General features: G+C 40.2%; 1 protein-coding gene across 1 annotated transcript in view; it reads left to right on the top strand.

The window, feature by feature from the left end:
- The window catches only part of LOC128833201 (sodium channel protein type 5 subunit alpha-like), a 327,478-nt gene that overhangs the window by 153,708 nt on the left and 153,466 nt on the right, over positions 1-20,304 (top strand). Inside the window, exons 13-15 of the mRNA XM_054021226.1 lie at positions 5,873-6,005; positions 14,177-14,415; positions 19,379-19,552. Of these exons, the coding sequence (XP_053877201.1) occupies positions 5,873-6,005; positions 14,177-14,415; positions 19,379-19,552 (546 nt within the window). The remainder of the gene's footprint in view (positions 1-5,872; positions 6,006-14,176; positions 14,416-19,378; positions 19,553-20,304) is intronic.

Raw genomic sequence — 20,304 nt, 5'->3', positions numbered from 1 at the left:
CTGTTCAAACAGGCCAATTCCTGAGCCTCCAATTGGTCAGAATTTTTTCCCTCTAAAATAACAGAAAAGACAGAAGTTGCTCACTTGACTTCAGTGGGAGCTGCTGGCCACTCAGCACTTTTAAAAATGAGGCAACGTATTTAGGTGTCTAAATAAGGATTTAGGAGCTTAACTTTAGGTGTCCATTTTTGAAAAGCTAGGCCTTTGTTTTCACTAATACTAAAACCATGCGCTGACCAAACCAGCTTTTTATTGTTGACCGCCATATAGAAGCAAGGAGATAATTTTTTATCGTAGCTTTACCCAAGACTGGTGAAAATGTCAGTGCTTTCCCTATACCGAGAAAAAGTGCTTGTTGATAAAGGAAGCAATCCAAAAATCACCACTCAGCTGTAATATAGACAAGGACTAGCTAAAATGCTAAAATAATACCCTCTTAGTCCCTCAATTGCTACCACGGCAAGTTCAGAGCTTTACGTTGTGGCTAATTTCAGTTTATTTGCAAACTTTGCTTCGGCAAATCCTCAATGAGCATATACCTGCAACTAATTATTTAAAGATGAGATAAACATTGCAAGCTGCTTTAGCATACAATGCTGCTTCTCCTGCTATAATGGCATTTCCACAAAATTAAAGCCCTTCATTTCATGCTTGTGTGCTATGATAGTCTCCTTCAATCTTGTTAAACATTTGTGCTGTCACTTTATTGGGTCCATTGTTTATACGGTGGCCTGTCCACCCCTTTTTTATGCTTGAAAAGGCTTTTACGGTACATGGAAAATTAAAGCTGAACCCGTTCCAAATGCAGCCTTTAAAATGCTGCCATAAAGGAGCCTATCTTCATATAGCAGCACTGGCACACTTCAGAATTGTGGTTATTCAGAACAAAATACTGTTGCCGTGTTCTATGTCCTCATTTGTACGTAAATTACAGGATAGATATATCCTTATGGAATTTAGCTAATTCAAGTGAGAAACATTTCCAGTGACTGAAATAACAGCACAAAAATAGTCTTGCTTGTCCTGCTGGAGGTGTCTTTTTTTAAACTCTGATGTGGTTTCATGGCTGGACTTTAAAATGATCTCCTGCATTACTTTAAGAATTGTTATTTTTGTTTAATTTCTATTGAAATATAAGTACTATGAACCATTATGCCTATCTAATGATAATACTGTGTATTTTGTCCTGGTTGCCTGATTCCTGGATGTGTTCTCAATCTCAGAACACCTCAACTGCCAGTTCTACATACCACTGTTAGTTATCTCTCTTTCTAATATAGAAAGACACATATATTCCTTACAAAAGATAACTGTTCATAAATTTCCCTGAGTAACATTAATCATCTTCAAGAATTTGTATTGAGGGAAACTTTCTTTCTTGAGTGGTGGTGGAACACGCAAAAGATTTCAGGCTAGATTGGGACTTGGATTCATACCTATGCAAGGGAGTAAGAACATTGCTTACACTTCTGCATAGTCTACCCAGACCTTGCATTCTGATGCTGCATTGGCATGGAATAGGCAGAACTTTGGATCCACCCCTCACTCACTGGTCAGGGCAGCTGAGCAAGTGGGAGGGGGGTGTGTGTTGTAATTTCTTGCGGGTGTAGTTCAGCAGCAAATTACACTCCCTTGCCCCTACTGAGTTATGAGGAAGCAAGGAAAGAACTAGAACTTAGATATATCTCCTTCAAAAAATATTCACTCTACTCACACTGGATAGTAACTTACTCTGCAAATAGTCCTTTTAATATCAACATGACTATTTGCTGAATAAGGCACTATGTAACATTGTCTCAGAATTGGGCATACTGTGGTTATTGAGGAAAATAGAGAAATTTGAAAATCCAATTGGATTAGAAATATTCAGGTACTATAAATAATAAATAAGAAGGGAGTTCTGGACTCGGTATTCTTTTATGTTGCTAGTCCTATTGAAACTAAACTCCCATAGTGATAAATTGTATAATGATAAATGTAACAGGAAGTATGCCCATGAACAATCCTGTTGGGAAAGTAATGTGGTGCATATGTTACATTTATTGTTGCAATTTTTAACCTTAAGGAGTGTATTCTCTGTGCACCATGGGAGTAAAGAACATGTTTTGCATAAGGGGTGCCAAGGTGTTTCTTGACATGAGCACTTCTGCACAAGCTAGCAGAGGTGTGGTGTTTTTCCTTATAATCAAAATGTTTGGGCTTTCTGGATGGCACAGTACAAGAAGCACTACTTTTATGTGCTAAATTGTGTGTCACAGCAAGTAGAAAAATGATATGATATTAAAAAGAGGAAGAGTTAAATAATCCAGAAGAATTTGAAGTGGGAGATTTATTTATGCTTTATAATTCTGCAGAGGGAATTAGAAGAGCAATTTCTTCTCTCTTATTCATTTTAATTTGTTTGTTGTTTCTTTTTACTTTGAAATTTGTTTCCGTAGTTCCTTTGCCAGGTTATTTCTTCTACTTTTGTAATATTTTCTTTCACTTTTATGTATTTTATTATGTATGCCAAATTGGTGTGAATGGCTATGTAATTTTGTAAATGTTTTCTTTTTTAATAAAATGTTTTTATTTCTTTGATTTGTTGAGGGGTTTTTGAAGGGGGAAAAAGTAAAGCAAGCTAATTTATCTAAAATCTCTCTCTCTCTCTCTCTGTTCCCCGGCTCCATAAACCCCAGATAGCCTGATGACTTCTTATATTGTTCACATTTACAGGATTTTGTTTAAATAGGTTTTGATTACAATAACTTTTCCTTTATTATGATTTTGACTTTGATTATGATTCTGTCAGTAACTTGATATACGCTGATCAACTTTTTTTTTATAAAAGAAATCAATAACACATTTTTTTAAAAGCAATTGCTGGTAGCCTGGTTTAGCCAATGGTTGAAGTGGTGCTTTAAAATTCCTTATAGTAGTCTTCTCTGGTCTGCCAATGGTTGATATTTCTAGCCACAGAACTTTGATGTTATATATTGTCAGTATTATGATTATTATTTTGTGTAGTAGCACCTAATGTTCCCACCCCCACTGTGCTGGGCTTTGTACAAACATGTAACAAAAGGACAATCTCTACTCTGAGGAGTACACAACATGCACGCAGTTTTGGTCACTTCGTCTAAAAAAAAAAGAATAGAAAAGATTCTGAGGAGGGCAACAAAAATGATTAGGGGTATGGAACAGCTTCCATAAGAGGAGAGATTAAAAAGTCTGGGATGGCTCATCTTAGAAGAGAGACAACTAAGGAGGGGGTATGATAGAGGTCTATACAATCTTGATTGGTGTGGAGAAATTTGTTAAGAAAGTGTTATTTACCCCTTCACATATCACAAGAACTAGGGATCACCTGATGAAATGAATAGGCAGAAGGTTTCAAATAGACAAAAGGAAGTACTTCTTCAGTCAATGCACAGTCAACCTGTGGAACTTGTTGCCAGGGGTGTTGTAAAGTCCAAAATTATAATGGGGTCCAGAAAAGATTTAGATAAGTTCATGGAGGACACATCCATCAATGGCTATTACGTAAGTTCATGGAGGATAGGTCCACCAATGGCTATTAGCCAAGATGGTCAGGGATGCAACCCCATGTCCCTGAACCTCCAAATGCGAAAAGTTGGGACTGGACGATAAGGGATTGATCCTTCAAAATTGCCCTGTTCTGTTCATTCCCTCTGAAGCATCTAGCACCGGCTACTGTCGAAAGGCAGGATATGGGGCTAGATGGACCATTGGTCTGACCCAGGATGTCCGTTCTTATGCTCTGAAGAGCTCACAGGCCAGACCAAAAGACCAGTTTGCAGGGTTGTTTTTTTTTTCCCCCAAAATGTTACCACTGTCACTGAATTACTTTTCTTGCACAGCCCTGTCTTTGGTGGAGAAGTTACCTCTAAGGACGGTCCTGGGGTACCTAGGGCCAGTGGGGGTGCCTGATAGTGCATGGCTCCAATGATGCACTGACAGTGAGTGTGGCCAGAAATTCCCTGGACACAGAGATGGTGCAGAACTACAAGGCTTCCAGCTTGATGATCCAGGCCTTCCACTCATTCCTTATGGTCACTGCAGATCCAGGAGGTTCCACGGGGCGTGGACCTAATAGCTAATTCCTCTGCTGGGAGGCTCAAAAGCAACCAGCTTTTCTCCCACATAAAGCTTTGTAAGGGAAACCTAGTGGAGATTTTTCTCTCCCTCACCCTCCCATGAGTTTTACTGTAAAACATCCTCTGGACCCATCGGGCCTAGAGGTCTGCTTGAGCCTAATTTGGGGGCCCAAACGAGAATGGCACAACCGACCTGACCCAAGTCTGGGAGAGCTGAGTGTTTTTCCGACCCAATCCTTCCTCCCCAAACTGAGTCAATGACCACAATACCTCTTACCCATGTGTTCAGCTCTCCTCTTGCCTGTGGGGTCAGCGTGGCAGTGACTGTGTGCCATGGTCTTGCTGTCTACCACCCCTTGCTGTGCTGTGTGTCCTGTGGAGTGAAAGATGCCGCAGCTCCTCTGCACACTCTGCAGCACGCACAGCGCAGCGAGGTGGCCAGCAAGAGCAGGGCATAGAGCTGCTGCCATACTGACCCCACAGGCAGGAGACCCGACCCCAGCCTGAGAGGATCTGGTTGTTTTCCCACATGACCCAGACCCAACACTTGTAGTCAGGTGCCGTTGGATTCAGGTCAGGTTGCAGGGTTCTCATCTAGCATCTGAGCAGCTCACAGTTTTTAATCTGTTTATCCCTATCATACCCTTGTGAGGGAGGGAAGTATTATCCTCTCCCCTTTAGTGATGGGGAACTTAGCCGCATGGAGGCTAAGTGACTTATTCAAGTCACACAAGGAGGTCTGTGGTGGAGCAGGGAATTTAACCTCGATCTCCCAACTCCGAGCACTGGATCCACTGTCCTTTACTCCTGTGGGAACATTGGCATAAGTAAAGCAAACAGGCTTCGTCTCTGTATGAAGTTGTAGCTCGTACTAAAAGAATTCTTACTGTTTGCATTCTTGTAAGTGTGACAGTATTAGGTCTCATCTTAGATACCATATGTGCATGAGAATATCCTATCCTGTTGCCTGGCTCAGTATTGCCAACCCCAAACCTTCAAAATCATGAGATTGGCTTAAAAAATCATGATTTTAAAAAAATTATAAATTTGCGATTTTTTTTACTTGCCTTCTGGGTTTTGAGCCTTTAGATTTTGTTTTTTCAAATGTTTCTCTGCAGCCACGAAGGCTAGAAACTTATAGTTTTCTTTAAATGGAAGCTGAGATTCTCACAAAATCGCAGAACTCCAGCAGCTGGAACACCAAATATCGCGAGACTGGTGATAAATTCCTAAGAGTTGGCAACACTGCAGACCAAGAAAAGCCATGTGATGAAGAGGCACTTTTCATCCCTAGCATTTGCTTTGTTTGATATCAAAGGCCAATAACTGGAGCTTTTGTTCATACCCCTTTTCCTGTGGTACCCATATAATTAAACAGTTAACACAGTTCAGAAATAATGTTATAATTATTGTAATTAAATAGAGTTTCTTTCACAAGCTAAGAGCCTACTGAGTTGATGTTTCTCTGATGTTAGAAATACCCTTCCTCCTCGCTTGCATATTTTTACATGATCAGTCTGGATCAGTGCATCTAGATCAAGGGGCAAAATTTTCAAAAGAACTTGTCTGACTTTGATGCCTAAGTGATATTTTCAAAAGAGACTTAGTCCCAGATTTTTAAGGTTGCTCTGCTCAATGTTGCAATGCCTAAGTCCCATTTTCAAAATAAAAGTCTCATGAAATGTAGGCTCCTTGAGTTTGAAAATTCTACTCCATGTCTGTCCTGACTTCATCCTCTCTTGTGCCTTGCTGACCAAGTATGTCCATTTAAACAGACCTCTCCATCTGATGAGGCAAGCAAAAAGCAGCTTTTGATGCCCCATCGCCTTTCAGTGGACCATTATGACCAGCCATTTCAAAGACAACGAGCAGTGAGTGCAGTCAGTATCATTACCAGTGCCATGGAAGGTAAGACATTCCTTACTGATTCCTTAATTCAAACCCAAGTATATTTTGGTAGCAAAGATCATACGGTCATAAATTTCAATATCTGTTACTACAAAAAAAGTTGTCATACTAGGGGTTAGTGTGATCATTATGCCACAAATATAATGGAGGGAGCAGCACTGAGGAGCCTAAGAAGGTGTGCTGCCCTGAAAGCAGGGCTGGAACTCAGACTGTGAGAGTCACAAGTTAGTTCCTATTTCCTCCTTGCTTCAGGGGGAAGTAAACTGCAGGAGCCCTACTGACCAAAATTACTGCCTACTCTGCTCAAGTTTTGGAGCATGGACCAGTGCATGGACGAGATGGAGTCAAGATTCTGCCCATTCCCCTCTTACCTGCATGGGAGGTGGAAGGGTAGCCTACTGGCAGCTGCTCTCCCCTCCTCCATGCAAGCTCCAATGATATGAGCAGCCCATACAGGAGTGTAAATCAGGTTCCTACATCCAGCACTCCAAATTGCATCAAATTTAAGTATATAGAGGTAAAAGAGTAAATGATATACACTTTTTTTGTAAATAACAATCAAGATGAGATATTCAAAAATATTCTCATTGCCAGTCAAGTGAACTGCATTGCAGGTGCAGCTTGCATGAAATGTGTTTCCAAAAAAAAAAAACCGTTTTCCATCTTGTCTAGAATTTTTCCTAAAAGCAAAAATGGTTTTCTGAAAAGAGCACAGTAGGTGAAAATGGTAAATTTCCATCTGCGTCAAGTTCATGACTTAGGATCATCCCAACCACTAAAATGTTAGTTCAGTGGCAGAGATAGCAAAATCCCCACCCCAAGATTTGGATCAAATTTATGATTATTTTCAAAATACACCTGTACCCCGATATAACACGAATTCGGATATAACGCGGTAAAGCAGTGCTCCGGGGGGGTGGGGCTGAGCACTCTGGTGGATCAAAGCAAGTTCGATATAACGCGGTTTCACCTATAACACGGTAAGATTTTTTGGCTCCCGAGGACAGCGTTATATCGAGGTAGAAGTGTACTAGTATTTGTCCACAAATGTTTACAAGACAAAAGTACTATTTTCTCCAACTCTAAATGGGAGACGCATGTAGTATATAAATAAAGTGAAAATTGCTGTTGTTTATTTAAGGTGTCATTATTTGTTTTTATTTAAGGATCTTTAAAAGGTTCCAGAACAATATTAGTGTATCAGATCACATATACAATCAACTTGTTTCTGATTGCATCCTTAGTCATTAATCACTTGGGGGATGGGGGATTTTTTATTTCGTCCCTCCTTCAAAATTTTACATCTGGCAACAACTGTTATGCTTGAAAATGATGGTCATAACTGAGAGATTTCCAAATATTTCTTATGAACAAATGGTAACAGGCACTACTGTATGGAACAGTACATGTAATCCACCCTACAGTCGCCAATCTCCTGCAAATAGACCCAATTGCTGGGTACCACTTGCTTCCAAGCTACCTGTGTCTGGATAGAGTCTAGGCACAAATTTCTTGCTCTTGTTAAGGATTTTTCAATTGTGCGGTTTAATTGGGTCTTTGTTCTTGGGACATTGGGTTCCGTTTTCAATTTATAAATATGGATTATATTTCTGTCCTGTTTGTATATACATCCAGATCATAGAATGGACAAACATTTATACATCAAATTAAATAAATAAATGTGGCCTCTAAAACTAAGCACACATCAGCTGTCATGCACAAAAGCAGCATTTGTGCATAAAAACTAGTATTTGCATGCCCAAAACGGGTAATTAGAGGCGGGATTACCCAGTCTGTATGCACAAATATGAGTTTGCACTTTCAAATTTGGATTTTGCTCACACAAAAACTTATACACATGTTTTCAAGCCTGTTTTTAGTTGCCATTTTTGATACTATTGTGCTATATAAACTTGGTATATCTCACCTCAGTCAATGCCAAATCTGCTTAATCTGGGCCGTTGGCACGCATCCCACATGAGAAGGCATCAGTTTTCAGACTAATCCACTTTAAAATAGATTATAATTATGTTTCATGAATACCGCAAGCTTTGTACGTCTCACTTGGTACTCAGTGAGGATGCCATCGATGATTGTGGCCCTGAAATGGTAATAGACTCCCTATTGAAGCCTCATTGAAGTCACTTGTGGGTACACCTACAAGGATCCAGCTGCAGGATTGGTACCTAGTCACAGTTTGGGTTCTGTTGTGTATTGCATACACCCCAAAGTTAGGGAGAGCTTGGATCCAGTATTTTGTTTATAAACACAGGGACATTTTTGGAAATTCAGATCCGGTTCTGAGTCTGGTTTTCAAACTACCCCCCTCCCCCAAATCAGAATATTTATTAGGTGACTTGGTGAGAGTGCTGATAAAGATAAGTGATTGTCAAGTAAACAAACTTTCTACAACAGCCATTTGTGTAATATTTATTGTGGAAAAGCTTTTTTCTGGGTTTCAGATTCATGATTCTATCTGAATAAAATCTATTTGAATAGAATCTCATCATAATTTTTTTCAGAACAGCTCCTTCATCATTTCATAGTGTAGAAATGAAAACTCTTTCCTGGAAACATAGAAAGACAGTGGAAAGGAATTAAATTTCTGGTCTACAAATCATAAACAATGACAATGAATAGCCGTCCCCCAACCCTCCACCACTTCTTCAGTTCAACAGCATTTCAGTGCATCATGGCTACAGTTTCATAGTCACTGATACATTGTTATTAACAGAAATGCTTTTTCAAAACACATCCCCCCACAAACTGATGCACCGACAAGTCTTGGAATACGTATCAAAGAGGTCTGCATTCAGAAAGAGTTTGTGCTATACAGCTGTGTTACAAATCTTTTTTGCAGGCAACTTTGATGTGTAGGCCAATGAGCCCTCACTGATATAGCACAGAGGGACTCACCATGTGTAATTTAACAGATATTTAGAGTTCCCGAAGTTTTGTTGCTAAACAAAATCTAAATGTTTGTAGGCTGAGCTGGCCAGGCTGGAGTAGAGGCCATGACCGATAATTCGGTAGGCGTGGGAGCCTGAACTAAGTATATCACTGCAGTACTTGTCATGGAGAAGGGAGGTCAGTGGGCTTATCTGCACTTGCTCCACTTTCCATGGCAGCCAGCACCTATTCATATGCCCTGGCACCACCACCAGCAGGTGTCCTGTAGAAGTGGCCTTTTAAACACCCCCCCAGAGCCTATCCAGGGGAATACAAACTTCCCGCGGCTAAAGGCCAGTTACTGTGGGCTAAGGTTTTTCCCAGGTGAAAGGTACAGGCCACAGGCAGGAGAGAGGAGCGGACAATGAGCCCAGATAACTCGAGTAATAATTTGAGTGTTGCCCCTAACTCAAGTACCATCCACATAGAAAAAATATTAAACTGAGTGTCGTGGTGCTTTAACCCCAGTTAGCCTATACTCCCGGAGGGACCAGCCATAGCTGGAGTCAGCACAACTCATCAGCTGCTAACACGATCACTCTGTGCAGCAAAGGGCCATTGACTCAACATCAAAAATCCACTAGCTGAAGATCTGGTCCAATGAGTTAAATAGTTTGGCACAAAAAAAACCCCATCTTCCTCTCTCTCAGTTGCACATGTTTCATTCCGTTTACTCTTATGATCTCATCACCTCACTAGTTCTCCACTGAGTCCTACAAGCTAGAAAGGACCTGAATTTCTAATTTAAAAAAATAAACAGGAACAAAACCACAAACAAAACCAATGTTCAGTGTGTTCTTTATACACCAGAAGGAAGCAAAAAAAAAAAAAAAAAGGGCATGGGTCCAATTTTATTTTTCCCTTTGCAGTTCACTCTTAACAAAGGTTGTCATATCTGCCATGGGTTTCAGAAATTAATGTAGGTAAGAAATAGTCATACAGCTGACATGGTGTTTATCATATTAAGCTATGGTGCCAAAATCAATAAATCTGTAAGAAGCTAGATCAGTTAGAAAAAGTTACATTAAATTAATTAGCTGGTATGCTCTAATGTTTGATACCTAGCTATAGGCATCTATAGGCATCCACTATTGCTTTTAAATTGTTTTGACAAATGAGGATCACTCTTCTTGGGATATAGTAAATAGTAAGTACTATCTGTATTTTTGTTTTATTAGAACAGGAGTGCTAGCAACAGGCCTGGAAAATTTCTGTATCTGAACTTTTAGTAAAATTGGTTGGGATGTTTGAATACCAGGAAAGTTTTTTAAAAATCCCATCCCCGTTTAAAGATGATCCTTGTGTCTATTTTTAAGTGTTCTGGTGCTGAAGAGACTGAAGTAGAAAGTTAAAATTTTCCAGGGAGATAGTCCTCTTTGAGGAAAAGTGTCTTTGCGTATTCCAGGCAAAATTGGTTTGATTTGACTGAGTAGTAAGTTTTATGATAGCCCCATTAACAACAGTCTGCCAATTTTACAAATAGACCCAAATGGATAACTGATATTTTTGACGTGGAGGCCAAATTGAAAAATCAGGGAGAAAAAATTGTTTCAGGTAGAAACAAAATGGAAATGTTTGTAATTGTTCAGCAAAATTGAAAAGTTTAAAAAAAATTAAAGTCAAATAAAATGTTTTGTTTCAATATTGAGGTTTTTAAAACATTTTAATTTTTTTTCAATAAAATTGAAGTAAATTTTGAAATGAAACATCTTTCTGAAACAAAAAGTTTAAATGTTTCATTTCACAAAATGCCAAAACAAACCAATTCAACATTTCTGGGTTGTTGTTTTTTCTGATTGAAATAATTTGCCAAAATGGACCTGAATTCACAAATCATTTTGGTGGACCCAAATCTGCCTTTTTCAGCGAATAAATGATTTGCATAAAAATTTCACTCAGCTCTAGTTACAAAAGCCTGTAGACTTCAGTGCACATGCGTACATAACTAATGCAGTTTGTGTACTAATTGCTCAATTCAGTTCCTTTTGAAATCAATGGGAATTTTTCCTTTGGCTTCATTGGATGTTAGACTGGGTCCTGAGCATTTTAAAATATAGTCCACATTTGCACATTGAGATCAATTGTGTCTAATTTTAGCACATGAGTAGTTCTAAAAGGCTAACTTCAAGTGTGTCGTTTTTATTGTGCAAAGGATGTGGAACTTGAATGGGGTGCTTTTACAATCAGTTCTTGATTCAGCAAGGGACTTAAGTGCATCTTTAACTTTAACTACTTGATTAGTGGGACTGCTTCAGCAAGTGATTTAAGCATATACCCTAACCCGCGCTCAAGTCCCTTGCTGAATCAGGACCAGCATGAGAAAGGTCTCCATTGCAGTTCCACCCAATTCCTTGCACAGTAAAAATGGCCATCGACTGATACAAGACTCTGTAGGAGCTTGTGCATATGAAACTTTTATTCCATCAGCACAGGTATTGTTTTACATAACTGAAAATGGTATGTGACTGAAAGGGAATGTAGGGTAATATGCCACAGCCCCCTCACCTTTGGGACAGCGCTCTTCGTTCCAGACACAGAAAGGGCCTATGTACAAAGTATACAATCTGGCCTGCGGGATGCAGACAGAAAACTCAAACTCATGGGTAAAATCCTGGCCCCATTAAAGACCCAGTAACTTCAGTGATTTCATCCTAGATTTTTTAAAGTTTGCTAGTAGGATCCTAATATGTGATACTGTAGTTTTGTTGCTCAGTGAAGGGAAGAGCATAGAGGCCACTGGCTGTTTATAAACAGATTGTAATTGGTTGACTGAAGTTGTTGTGTTATCAGTTATAGTTCTAATTATATAGACCAAAACCTTTAACCAGCATTCCATGTCCATAAAGGAACCAGAAAAGAGGAACATTAAATAATTCTGTTAATAATAATCATTAAGCAGATAACTGGCTTCTTTTATTTGTTTCACTGAAAATAAATGAAATTATGCAAATTAGATGCAATTATCTATGCAAATTATCCTTGTGAGGCCATTTTCATTATTTCCTGTTCAATTAAAATGGATGAAATATGATGAAAATCAGAGAAAACAGGTAATGTTTTCAAAAGCAGCTGAGTGACTTAGGAGCCTAAGCACTATTTTCAAAAATGACTTTAATGAGACTTAGCCCAGGTCTAAACTACCAACTTATGTCGGTATAACTATGTTGCTCAGGGGTGTGGAAAATCCATTGCTACACTGCAAAATTGGCCATTGCTACACTGCAAAATGATGTTGACCTAACATATGTCGGCATACAGCCAGTGCAGTTAATAAACGCTAAACCTGGCTCCTTGAGTTGGCGGTGCTCATATTCACCAGGAGCGTTTGTATCGATTATATTGTCAGTGTGGGGCATTATGGGATTGCTCCTGAAAGTCAGTAATAGTCGATGTAAGGAACACAGTGTCTTCACTGACATCGTATCAACCTAATTACATCCACCATGACTCTACGCCACTCAGTGGTGTTACTAAATTGACGTAGAAAGGCACTTATATCAGCGGTAGCCAAATTTATGTAGTGACACTTTCACAGCTAGTTTCAGAGTAACAGCCGTGTTAGTCTGTATCCGCAAAAAGAAGAACAGGAGTACTTGTGGCACCTTAGAGACTAACAAATTTATTAGAGCATAAGCTTTCGTGGACTACAGCCCACTTCTTCGGATGCATCCGAAGAAGTGGGCTGTAGTCCACGAAAGCTTATGCTCTAATAAATTTGTTAGTCTCTAAGGTGCCACAAGTACTCCTGTTCTTCTTTTCACAGCTAGGTCAATGTAAGGCAGTTTATGCCGACCTAACTGTATAATGTAGACCAGGTCGTAATTATATTGACCTAACCTACAGTGTTGACAGTGCTAGGGTTTGCTGTCTATTGTGGAGGACTTACACCAACAGGAGAAGCTCTCCCATCAGCCTACATAGCATCTTCACTAAGCACTACAGCAGGACAGCTGCACTGCTGTAAGTATAGACAAGCTCTCAAGCTCCTAAGTGCCTAAGTCACTTCTGATAATATGATTTGGGCAATTTTAAAAATGTTATATTTCAGTTCTGTGAGATAAATTTAAATTAGCCAGATACAGTGTTCTCTTTCCCTCACAGTCTAGGCTATCACCGCAAAATGTGAAGTAAATCTGACCTTTCATATTAAATTAGATTTGTGTTACTTTTGTAATTTTAGTGTTTCCTACTGTTACTCTTGAGACGTTATAGTGGGGTCAGCAGCCTTTGGCATGTGGCCCATCAGGGTAATCTGCTGGCTGGACGCGAGACGTATTATTTACGTTAACCGTCCGCAGGCACAGCCCCCCCTCCCCCCCCCGCTGCTCCCAGTGGCTGCAGTTCGCCATTCCCGGCCAATGGGAGCTGCGGGAAGCGGCAGGTTGCAGGGAAGTGCGTTATAGGCTTTGAGGATTACGTCAACACTGTGCTCAGTCCTGTGCAATATGCAAAAAATAAAGACAATCCATGTCCTCAAAGAGTTTATATTTTACCAGGTTGTTGGGGTAGGACTATTTGTCTATTAAAAAGCAGATTAATTATAGAATCATCGACTTTAAGGTCAGAAGGGACCATTATGATAATCTAATCTGACCTCCTGCACAGCGCAGGCCACAGAATCTCAGCCACCCATTCCTGTATCAAACCCCTAACCTATGTTTGAGCTATTGAAGTCCTCCAATCGTGATTTAAAGACTTCAAGGTGCAGAGAATCCTCCAGCAAGTGATCTGTGCCCCACGCTGCAGAGGAAGGTGAAAAACCCCCAGGGTATCTGCCAATCTGCCCCGGAGGAAAATTCCTTTTCAACCCCAAATATGGCAATCAGCTAAACCCTGAGCCTGTGGGCAAGACTCACCAGCCAGACACTCAGGAAAGAATTCTCTGTAGTAACTCAGATCCCACCCTATCTAACATCCCATCACAGGCCATTCGGCATATTTACCGCTAATATTCAAAGATCAATTAATTGCCAAAATTTGGCTATCCCATCATACCACCCCCTCCATAAACTTATCAAGCTTAGTCTTGAAGCCAGACATGTCTTTTGCCCCCACGGCTCCCCTTGGAAGGCTGTTCCAGAACTTCACTCCTCTTGGTCATTCTTGGTCATTTAGATGGATGCTGGTGGGTTTTCTTCTGTGCTTTGATTCGTTTAAAGTATTCTCTTGTCACATAATTCAGTGTTATTTGACTATTACGTCACATTCTGCTTCTCACTTAGAGCTTGAGGAATCACAACAGCGATGTCCTCCATGCTGGAATCATTTTGCCGTTAAATTTCTCATTTGGGATTGCTCTCCATTGTGGTTGTTTATCAAGAAACATGTGAAGTTTGTGGTAATGGATCCATTTACTGACCTCACGATCACCCTTTGCATTGTGATGAATACTCTCTTCATGGCATTGGAGCATTACAAGATGACAAAGGAGTTTGATAACATGCTTTACATAGGCAATCTGGTAAGTGACTTTGAACCCAAAATTATATCTGGAGAGTTTATTTCTGCTCTTTCAATTTCTGAAGGCTGGAAACTACTGGTGCTAGAGGTCTTAGGAAGAACCCATTTGGTGTGCTGTCAGCACAACCTTGTACATGTCATGCCAAGCAAGGGTAGCTTGTTTTATTTGGTGGCCCTCCTGGCATTTGAAGAGAAATAAAAAAAGGATATGTATCTACTGTCACTAAGCAAGCATACTCTGCTGCTCATTAGTGGACAGTAAAGCGTCATTTCACTGCTGAGACCAACAGATTTCCAGTGGGTAACTATTCTAGGAAGTGAAGGAAGAAGGATCTTAAAAAGTTTTTAAAAATCAATAATAAGGATGTATAGGAACATTAGTGATTTTTTTAAGTTAAAGAATCCTATGGAAAAAATAAGCTAGTGCCCCAGTGGGGAAGTAGCCTTGAGTTATCACTTTTATAGTTATACTACAGCCAAGATTTTCAAGTGTCTAACAGAGTGATAAAGTTTAAGGCCAGACAGGACCACCAAATCATCTAGTCCCATCTCCTGTATGTCATAGGGCACCAAGACCCCTAGCACCTACACACTAAACACAACAGGTTTTCTCAGTTTTGGGCTTCCCAGCTTGAGACATCTACAGTGCTCTGATTTAAGATCATGCTGAACACCCACCTTCTGGAAATCAAGCTCTTTTAAGGGCTCTCAAGTTTGGCACTCAGAAATTGAGGCACTCAGAATCACTAAACCTTTGAAACTATTAGCCATATTCTAGAGAAAATACAGGCAGTATATTCTCCTACAGATTATCATCCAGAAAGAAGCACATACCGGGTTTAAGGTTATTTTCATTTTTGTAAAAAAAATGGTACTAATCAATTACTGAAATACTTGAGAAAGTATATATGTGTCCATTCACACTATTGCACCAACATGGACTCCTGGAGCTGACAGGTACAAATAGGCAGAAGCAACTGTTAGCTTCTCAGAGTAGTCCTTTTCTCTTGGAATCTGCTGACCACCCGATACAGAATTTTCCCTCACTACTTCTCTCCATTCTGAAAACTGCACCAATTGACTTCCTCCAGCAGTGTCAACTACTCTCCTAGGCAGATGGACCAATCAGCAGGTCTTAAGCTGTTCAGTCTTGAGAGATTTCCCTTTGTAGCTATGGTCAGTGAGGGGCTTCTGTATTGCTCCAAGACCTATGTTATTGCTCTTCATGGATAGCACCAGCTATAAACGGAGCTAAATAGCCCTCTAATTGGGCTGCATTGGCTCCCCTTAACAGCAGACCCATGTTCAGGAATTTTGATGCCTCATCTTATTCCCCACATGGACAAAATGGAGGTCTCCCAGTTCCTGGGGCTTCTCAGCATGTGATCAGGTGGCAATTCTGCAGCTGCCCACTCTGACACCCCAGAGCAAAGATGCTCATGTTCCCTGCTCTGCACTTGGCCTATCATCTTTTCCCCTTGCCCAGTCTACAGGTAACTTTAGATTCCAGCAGCGCCTGTGTGACTCCCCCACAATTCTGCCTGGCAGAGTTTGGATGACCTATGTGCAGCCACTCTTAGTAGAGGAGAAAACAGAGACAAGAAACAAAAGAAGTTGAAAAGCAGTTGACCTTATCTTGCTCCAAGTCTCTCAGTACTGCTGTGCTGGAGCCAATTCTCCTGTTTGTGGTAATGATGAAAAAATAAAACCAAGCAGGCATTCTTCTTGCAATGCTGTTTGCAGTGGGCTTCAGTGAAAGGACAGTTCTTCAGATGAAATATCAGTGGCTCAAGACCATCCTTGGCCCTTCCTCCTCAGTTTTATTAAACCCAAACTTAAATGGGTTATTAGTAAAGCTAGGCACAGAAAGGTAATTCTGTCTCACCGAGGTTTTCAATATCTCAACATTTGGTTCTGTTTCGATTTGGGATGAAAACCCAAAATTTCAAAATTCTCCACAAAAGGGAATGGAGTTTCAGCTCCAGGCTGGCTGGCTGGCTGGAGCTGTGAATATTGGAAGCTCTGGGGTTCCCAGGTTTGAGGCAGTTCACTTGGTGAGCTGCCCTGGAGCCATGGACCCTGGAAGCAGAGGCAATCTGCATAGTGGGCTGCCCCAGAGCCATGGACCCTGGAAGCCCTAGAGCCCCGATGCCCTAAAGCCCTGGACTGGCAGTCCAACAGCTGGGATGCTGAGGAGCCAGGCGGGTGAGCTGGCAGGAAACCTGGCAGGTTTTTGATGGAAGGTCTGTAGGAGCCCTGCCTGAGTTCTGTTGGAACATCGCTGAGATCAAACAGTCTCTTCACAATGTTTCGATTTTGGCAAATCAGCAAATTCTGATAAAACAATGTTTCAACAGAATTTTTCCAACTGGCTTTAGTTATTAGCATGACTTTATGAAGAATCTCCATCTGTCTCAAGTCTCCTCACTGCAAGTTCCTAAAGGAGCAAAATCAGTATTCTCTTCTTCCTAGCCAAACTCAAAAATGCTAGTAGTTCTCCACTGTTTTCTGATAGAGTTTTCTCTATAGCTATCCCTCCTCAGCAGATAGGGTAGTATTAAATGGGGGGAAATAATAGGATATAAAAGACCATTTGCTTTTTTTCTCTAAAGAAATCATGAAAGAAACAATAGAAAGAAAAGGAAACAAGTGTCCTTATCCTCTGAGAATAAGAAGGGAGAGTGCAACTCTTCATCTGGCACTTGTGAGAATCAGTCATTGAAGAGCTTCAGTTCTGATGATATTATTTGCATCATAAAATTATGCAACAAAGCTCTGGTTCTCTGACTCCCCAGGTTCATCATCTAAAGAAGATAATGTTTTTACCTGATATCAAGAAAAATAGCAGAATTATACTCACATCTCTGCATGCTTCATCTGACCAGGCTACCTGCAGTGATGCCAGTTCTTCAACACCAGACAGCAATATTTTCTATATTTTTCAACCTTCCAAAGAAATCAAGAGGTTATTGATCTAAATTAGATTGATTAGCAACATCATTAATACGTATACCATAATCGTATACCATAACCAATACCAGTTTATGGCTCCACTCCTGAAGACAATGTCCAAGTAATCCCCTATCTGGATGATTAGTTAGTGAAAGCAGTTTTTTGTACAATCACAGCTAGCACTGAACAAGGTTCCAGTGATTTTGTGATACATTTGTGTTTGGAATTCATAACTAATACACAGAAGAGTCACTTCTGCCTTTACAGATTCTGATTCCCTCAGAAGCTCTGATGTCTTATTAGCCCTAGAGTTTCCATCTCAAAAGATTATTGATTAAAAAGAAATTGTTCCTCCTGAGTCATCCCTCAGCAAGACAATTGCATGATGTGCTCAGCATGATATCATCAGTTTTTGAGTCAGGATCTGGGTACAACTTCACAAACATTGACTATGGTGTTTAATATCCCCATGGAATTTTCAGTCACTGGAATACTAAGTATCTCTAACCACAGTGACTCAGAAATTGTTAACTTGTTGGAAATCAGAGGTGAGTCTGTCTGGTGCAGTACCACTGCTGGAGATCAGTTGGGCTGAAGTAATTTAGCATGTTGGTCTTTTAAGAAGGATGGTCCATCCAAAATGTTTTGACCAGAGAAATTTTATCTTCCTGATCAGAAAGAGAAAGGCATTTTAGATATGGAAACATATAAAATTGCTATATGAAAGTCTGTCTACCTGTTCATTCATTCCCCAAGCATTATTTATAGAGTAAATGTTGCAGCTTCCTCAAATGCAGGTTTGGCCATTTGTTCCTTATCATTGCCATTTGATAATTCTATATGATCCTCCCTTATCTCATTTGGTTTTCCTAATTGTTACTTACAGCCCATTAATCTGTCTTGCTGGAGCACTATTGCAGAAACCTAGTTTATAGGTTAGACAGAATTTCCTCTTGTGTGAACATTACTGGTAGACTTAAGTCCATAACATATACATATCTTCTGATCTCCAGTGTGCATTGACATAAGCTGTTGTATCATGGAAAATCAGCTGCTGTAATATGCAAATACAGTAGATGATTTTTCAAGACACACAGCTGTGTGCACCTTTCACCAGAGGGTTAGACTCAAAATAAAACAGTATGTGAAAAACTGTGTGTCTACATACTACCTTCTCTTTTAAGCCAATTATTTACAACCTTGTACTTATGTATTTAAATCAGTTTTTTTGAAGGGACTTTTAAAAGCACTAGATTTAACATTTTCACACAGTTTGTGAGTATGGGTTCAAATAAGATACCTCCTTTAAAATCTGGTTTGCCATCAACAAACAGGCTCCCCTCCATAAGTATGTGCATGTTTTACAGAAAAATGTTCAGATTAAAAAAATTTTACTGTGTAATATTTGAACTAGGTTATAAATAAACAAAGTGTTCTCAAGGCACTTTCAAAAGCAAATTGCCGTGTCTATTTTTAAAAGAATAATAAGACTCAAATTAGATTTCCTAATCACCATCACTGCCAGCAGTAATCTGAAAGTGCGAGGACTACACTGCATGGGATTGGTGCAATAACAGAAACAAAAGGGCTAACTCTACAGGTATGCTGGAAACCAAAAGTACCTCTTTAACTGTGTCATGAAATAACTCTCACCTCCCCACTGAAATTGACGGACTTAAGCTTTTTAAAAAGCACCTTTATTCTCTCACCTTATTATTGATATCTGTTTGTCTGATAGAGGGAGATGAATATTAGTGTCTTAATTCAAAGGTATAGCTCATTCCCTGTTGTTGTTTGTTGACAGCAATACTAATATTGTAAAAGGATCAGACAAGCCCAGAATACTGATAATACTGACAATAAGTACTGACAGTACATTAGAGATGAAAGAAGAAAGGTTTGCTGGTAAAATGTTGTTGTCTCTGTATTTTAATTCAACATATCGGTAGGAAATCATTCATGACAGGAGATGTGTTTACAGACTGATCTCACTTCCTCTTTCCTTTCCACAGGTCTTCACTGGGATTTTTACAGCAGAAATGATCTTCAAAATAATTGCCTTAGATCCCTACTACTATTTTCAGCAGGGCTGGAATATTTTTGACAGTATAATTGTTATCCTAAGCCTAATGGAACTGGGTTTATCCAGCATGGGAAATCTGTCTGTTTTACGCTCATTCAGATTGGTAATGTTTCCTTATTCTCTTTTGCAAAACATAACCCCTTTCAAGAATTTATTAGATTATCTTAAAATTACATTAATTGAAAAGGAAATAAAATTTTACAAATTAGTGAATGCCCGCAGTGACACTAATTATAGACTATGGGCCAAATGCAATTACTCCAGATTTACAACAGAGTAAATGAGAACAGAATTTGACTGTTTAGCTGTGTCAGTTTCTTGCGACACATTTAAACTGAGTTTGCATAGAACTTAATAGAAAAGTCGGTAGATAATTAATGAACTGTGAAGCTCAAGAATGGGTCGGCAACTTCTGGCACGCAGCTCGCCAGGGTAAGCACCCTGGTGGGCCGGGCCAGTTTGTTTACCTGCCGCGTCCGCAGGTTCGGCCAGCTCCCACTGGCCACAGTTCGCCGCTCCAGGCCAATGGGGACTGCGGGAAGAGGCGCAGGCCGAGGGATGTGCTGGCCGCGGCTTCCCGCTGCCCCCATTGGCCTGGAGCAGCGAATCGCGGCCAGTGGGAGCTGCGATCGGCCGAACCTGTGGACGCGGCAGGTAAACAAACTGGCCTGGCCCGCCAGGGTGCTTATCCTGGTGAGCCGTGTGCCAGAGGTTGCCGACCCCTGCTCAAGAACTAGTAACATGTCACTTTACAGGTTTTTATTCCTTAAATACATAATAAACATGCCACTGTATTTTTAAATGTAGTCAAAAGTGGATAGCTCTGCATTAATCGCAAACTGATTTTTTTCCCCC

The sequence above is a fragment of the Malaclemys terrapin genome, chromosome 2, assembly GCF_027887155.1.
Source record: "Malaclemys terrapin pileata isolate rMalTer1 chromosome 2, rMalTer1.hap1, whole genome shotgun sequence".
NCBI lineage: Eukaryota > Metazoa > Chordata > Testudines > Emydidae > Malaclemys > Malaclemys terrapin.
The sequence above is the reverse complement of the archived record's forward strand: the minus strand, read 5'-3'. Positions and strand labels throughout refer to the sequence as shown.